General features: G+C 40.8%; 1 protein-coding gene across 4 annotated transcripts in view; it reads left to right on the top strand.

Annotated features, from left to right (window-relative positions):
* The window catches only part of TGFBR3 (transforming growth factor, beta receptor III), a 243,470-nt gene that overhangs the window by 194,230 nt on the left and 43,663 nt on the right, over positions 1-5,577 (top strand). For all 4 annotated transcript variants that reach the window (XM_011939966.1, XM_011939965.1, XM_011939964.1 and 1 more), the window contains one exon: positions 1,776-1,923. In XM_011939966.1, the coding sequence (XP_011795356.1) occupies positions 1,776-1,923 (148 nt within the window). The remainder of the gene's footprint in view (positions 1-1,775; positions 1,924-5,577) is intronic.

Genomic DNA, 5,577 nt, shown 5'->3' with positions numbered 1-5,577 from the left:
GGAGGGAAGGGAGCCATTGATGCTTCACGCGGGAGGGAAGGGAGCCATTGATGCTTCACGCGGGAGGGAAGGGAGCCATTGATGCTTCAGGTGTGTTTCGTCAGATGTGTTTCACCGAAGCCTTGAAGAAGAGAGTAAAAGCACCGGTGGTATATTTTATATTCTGCATCTGTCCCTAGATCCCAGATATTTCAGATGAATTCCTGAAACCTGTTCTGAACTTCTGGGTGTTAATTACAGGACACAGTCACTCTTGCTCCGTCTTTATCACCTCTGACTAAGGTTATCCCTGATAGAAAAATTACAAAATATACGCTATTAATATAATTATCATCTTAGTAACCTTTGTTTTTAATAAAGCTCTGTTTATGGTGTCCTCAGAGCACTTAGGCCCTCAGAGCTGTTTGCTTTAAATCTGTGTGTGTGTGTGTGCACGCACATGTGTACTGGAGTGGCCCTCCATGGTGACATACCAAAGAGCCATTCGATAGAGCTTGCCTCTCCCTTGTGTGCTTGGTGTGTGTGTGTGTGTGTGTGTGTGTGTGTATGCTGGAGTGGCCCTTCATAGGGACATACCAAAGAGCCATTTGATAGAAATTGCCTCTCTTGTGCGCTTGTTCTCCCTCTCAGCTTCTTACCACTGGACTGGAAATTCGACCCTCCCTATCAAGAATAATTAGGGAATTTAAAAAAAAGAAAAAGGAGAAAAAGTAGGTTCTTTTCCCACGTTAGCCTGCATTTCAACCTCCTTCCTTTGAATCTGGACTAGTGACTTAAAAATTTATATTGTAGAGGGATTTCGAGGTTAAAATTCTAATCAGTGTTTGACTTTAAAAGTGTGTAAGCCTCAGATCAGTTTTGGTAAGATTCCACTCTGTCCACTTGAAGAATTTTGTGGAAAGTGAAAAGGGAATGGGAGTAGGAGCAGTCTGGTGAATGTGCCTCAGTGTCAGACCTGAGGCTTCATTGGAGTATACCATCCTTTTTATGATTTACAAGTGTGTAAAGCTGAGATGGAAAGAAAGACTGTTCCCTTAAATTCAGAACGACAGGGATGTTATTGTTTAGTAAAAAATTCTCTTTTATACGAATTCTTAGAAGTTTGGGTTGTGTTCATCAATTTTCCAGTAATCACTTGGTTGACCATCTGTTTTCTTTATTTTAATAACCTTATATCCAGAAGTTTGGGAAAGTAAATGCAGATATGATTCTGTAGCAATTGTTAATGACTTAAGCAAACCTTATATAAATCAAGAAATTCTTTAGCCTTTTGTCTTTTATTTTACTCTGAAGTTTCCTAATTTTTTTTTTTTTACCACCATGCTTCCCTTCTACCCACACCACCCTCCCACAACTCACGAAACTGCCACCTACTTCGGTTTTGAAGGAATTTGAGCATATAGCCAAATGGGAATCCTGTACATCGAAGGTGTTAAAGGTTGAAAAAGCAACAATACTGCTTCAAAAGTAAACTCTTCTGGTTCGTTCAAGTCCATTTCAAACAGTGGCTGCATTAAGTAACCACCTCTTTTCCACCAAAGATGAGAAGAACTTTAGTGACTAATTATCAGCAAGCATATGTTTCTATTGTTATGTAAAATAATTTTGTTATGTGTGCAATAACAATCTGTTTTGCACATGTCATTGGCCTGGGATCAACTCCAGCTTTTTAATCAACTGGCCAGACACTAGAAACATGAAGACTTGGAAGAGGGGAGATAGTTGCAACTTTCTGGCATGTAGGTCTTAACTTTGCCTTTGTTTTCCATTCACAGTGCTTTCCAGGTGGATATAACAATTGATATAAGACCTTCTCAAGAGGATCTTGAGGTGGTCAAAAATCTCATCCTGATCTTGAAGTGCAAAAAGTCTGTCAACTGGGTGATCAAATCTTTTGATGTTAAGGGAAGCCTGAAAATTATTGTAAGTTGGTTGAGTATGTCTTTTGTTTTGTTTAGATGAATGACAGCAATTTAAGCTGTGCTTATATGTGTTATTTTTAGAGTTTCTGCCTCTTTGGACTCTCTAAGCTTTGTCAATTATTTTTCACTTTGCAAAATAGGATGCTCCTATAAAATAGGTGTGGTCGTTAAAACATGGCCTCAGATTAAGACAGACCCAGGTCTGAGTCCAGGTAATCCCACTGTGACCTTTGGCAAGTCCCCTAACCTCTCTGAACCCCAGCTCCCTCATTTGTGAAATTCCTGAAAAACATTAGTATGCTTTCCACTAATAGTAAGTGTTAAGTAATGAACACAATTAAGCCTTCATAATGAGCATCCCACAAGGACCTCAGTGTCACAGTTCCGAATATCAGCTTTTATTATGGAGTTAGGTACTTAGAGAAAGTATGGGAAATTAGGCTGACCCCGGCTCACATCATTGACTTTTCTTTTTGAGTCAAATACAAAATATTGGCATGTCTTTTTGCTTGCTTCCAACTCCTAAGTGTGAAACACTGATAGAAGAATCACAGTAACTGCGAAGTCAGTGAAATCATGCTGGACAAGTCTACTCCAGCTAGTTCCCAAGGCCCTCTAGTTAATAGAGATGTACGCACAAGGCTTAGCCCATTGGCTTGATGGGCAAACAGCAGCTGGTTTCCTCAAAAGTTGAATGTTGAAACTTGGTAAAGTAAATCTTATCTCAAATATACTTAGGCAATAACTATTTGACTGAATTATTGAAAGTTAAAGAAAAATCCTCCTCCCTATTTTTTAAGAAGATAATTATCTCTTTAGTATCTCTTTTGTGGGCTCAAATTTTTGTGCATCGTCTTTAAATTTTTTTTTGGCCAATTTCTCTTTTAGTACCTGCACTGAATAAGTTGAAGTGGGTTTTATGTTTTCAGTATTTTGGGAGAGGGATGCCCTTGGTTTTGGTATTATTCATTCATTCATGGCACCTTCCATGTGATACCACAGTGAGCAAAGCCAACAGTTCCCTTGGCAACGTCATGTAAAAGCACTCACCAGAGGCAGCAGGCAAAACCACTAGCACACATATTTTAATTTTAAAGTAATCGTTTCTGGTTCTCGTGGGTTTTTTTTTTTTTTTTTAACTTTGCTAGGATCCCATTGAGCCATCATATGTAATGGTGATACATTAATTTGTTGTCAAGCCCAAAGCCTAGCCATGATCTGAAGTCAGAGATGTTTTGATTGCCTTCTCTGGCCTGGCATGAGGGGTGTTGGTGACCTGGGATGTCTGCTGCTTTTGCTGCCTGGCACACCGGCCAAATGTTTTTAATTTCAGAATAACAAAAACAGGAAAGGGAATCATGCTTTGAAAGGCAAAAACATACGGTACATTTTAATTCCCTGCTGGAGTTCTTGTGTAAATATTCTTTCAGCCTTGACCCTTCAATGGCTCTTTCTCTCCTTGAGTATGTGTGCGTGGCCCATGGCAGTCCTGAAGTTCACTTTGAATGTCCCCATCTCTCATATGAATCAGAAAGGCTAGAAATGAGATTGCTCATCCCAGTGCAAGATCTGTTTATGTTCCTCTCCTTGGCTGTACTCTTGTTCCAGGCCAATTTTGGACAATGCATGACAACATTACTAAACAATTAGGTAATGTTTCATGATGTTCTTTTTTATTCTCCCAACCAGTTGATGCTTTGTGATTTTCTAATTCCCTGTTTCAGATGTGAATTCTGACTGTGCTGTGAGGGAAAGGCAATCTCACTGTGACCTCCTACAAAAGTTTAAATTAGTGTTTAGAAAGGGGGCAGTGGTTTATAGAAACCTTGTTTCTAGTTGTTTCCTTTAGACACAGCATAGTGGAATGGAAAGAATCTTGACTTCCTGCCAGACAGGGCTAGATTTAAATCCCATCTCCAATGATTACTACTAGTAGATATTGTGCAGTCTAACTGATGAACACTGAGTCTGTTTGGTCATCTGTGAAATGGGTATGATGATAGTACTCACCTTGAGTTTGTGGTTCATTAGCTGAGTTCGTTTGTTCATTTATTCGCCAAGTACTTGTTAAGGGCCTGTAGGGTATTTCATCTAAAGCACTGGACACAGGGCCTGCACATGTAAGTTCTCAGCTACATGTGTTGCTTCTGTGAGTCTTAGGTTCTCCTTCTCTAACAGGAATGGTAATACCTGTCTCCTTACATTATGGAAGAGAAATAAAATAATACATGCCTAGCAGAGTGGCTGCCATAAAAAGGGGGTTCATCTTCCTTCCATAAATAACTCTTTCAGGTGTCTATAGGAACAATTAAGGCGCTTCTCTAAACAAGGTGAAAAGAAAGAAAAAAGTCTACTCAGGGAGTTGTAAGGAGCCTGATGGAGTAATTTAGAGAAGAGCACCATTAAACATGGATGTCTTACGCCTGTGTGTGTTGGGGGTGGGGCGTAGGCAGAATGTGCCCTCCAGATGACGAAATGGTCAAAAGAGGTGCAAAGAGCCAGGCAGTGGGCAAGAATGGGAACGCTGGAGGTGTCTACATTGCCTTGTCCAGCTCTGGCTCTTTTCTCAGGTCCTCTGTGGACTATGCATAATCACTTTTATTGTAGGAAGAACCTCTAAAACATAAAAGAATAGATGGAGGAAACGTGTTAGAGGTTTCCTCTTATGTTATTTCATGTGGCCTCAGGACTTCAGGGTTGATGATTAGCAGCTTGTTCTTAGAGAAGACATTTTTTAAAATCCCAGTGGGCATGTGCACTACCCTCTCTGGCCATTCCTTTCCCTAGTCCTCCCTCCCTTATGCCATCAGTTCAGATGCAAATATGGGGGGGTGTGGAGGCACTTAGACTCAACTCCTCATCTTTCATGAAGATATGGCTGGAAAAGATGGTGGTGGTTTTTGGAGCCCTCCTTGTGCACCTGCATTTGGAGTAGCTCCACTAAAGCTGGAAAAAGCCTAGGGACTTCCAGAAGTACAATGTGAGAATCTGCTCAAAGCTGGGAACCACCAGCTTGTCTGCCATTGTCCCAAGCCTTGCTGCTTTACAAATGTGTAGATAGATGTCGAGTCTTTTAAGTTCCCAAACGTAATCAAAATGACATGTATTGACAGCTCCTAGATTTAATGTGGAAAGGTACAAACAGCTCGTTCCACATTGGTGCAAAAGGACAGGTGGCAGTTATGATGATAGTGTTCTGGAAATATGATACTTTCTCAGTTGTCCAACAACATGAAAGACTAGGGCAGATGAGAGGAAGCAATATTGTTTAGGCCAATTGTGATTCCAGCCAATCAAAATGACATGTAGTCTGAAAGGCTGGAAGAAGCTGTACCTAAAAAACTACTGTTGACTAAATGAATAAAAACTTATAAGAATAAATTGGATCTTTCATTATCTTATTTTAGCCTCCTTGCTTCCCTCCCTCCCTTCCTTCCTTCCTTCCTTCCTTCCTTCCTTCCTTCCTTCCTTCCTTCCTTCTTTCCTTCCTTCCTTTTTTGTTTTTCAGACAGGGTCTCTCTCAGTTGCCCAGGCTGGAGTGTAGTGGCACAATCTCGGCTCACTGCAACCTCTGTGTCCTGGGTTCAAGTGATTCTCCTGCCTCAGCCTCCTGAGTAGCTGGGATTACAGGCCCTCTCCACCACTGGCTAATTTT

Source organism: Colobus angolensis, unplaced genomic scaffold (assembly GCF_000951035.1).
Source record: "Colobus angolensis palliatus isolate OR3802 unplaced genomic scaffold, Cang.pa_1.0 Scaffold186, whole genome shotgun sequence".
Classification (NCBI taxonomy): Eukaryota; Metazoa; Chordata; class Mammalia; order Primates; family Cercopithecidae; genus Colobus; species Colobus angolensis.
This window is presented reverse-complemented; position numbering and strand designations above follow the sequence as displayed.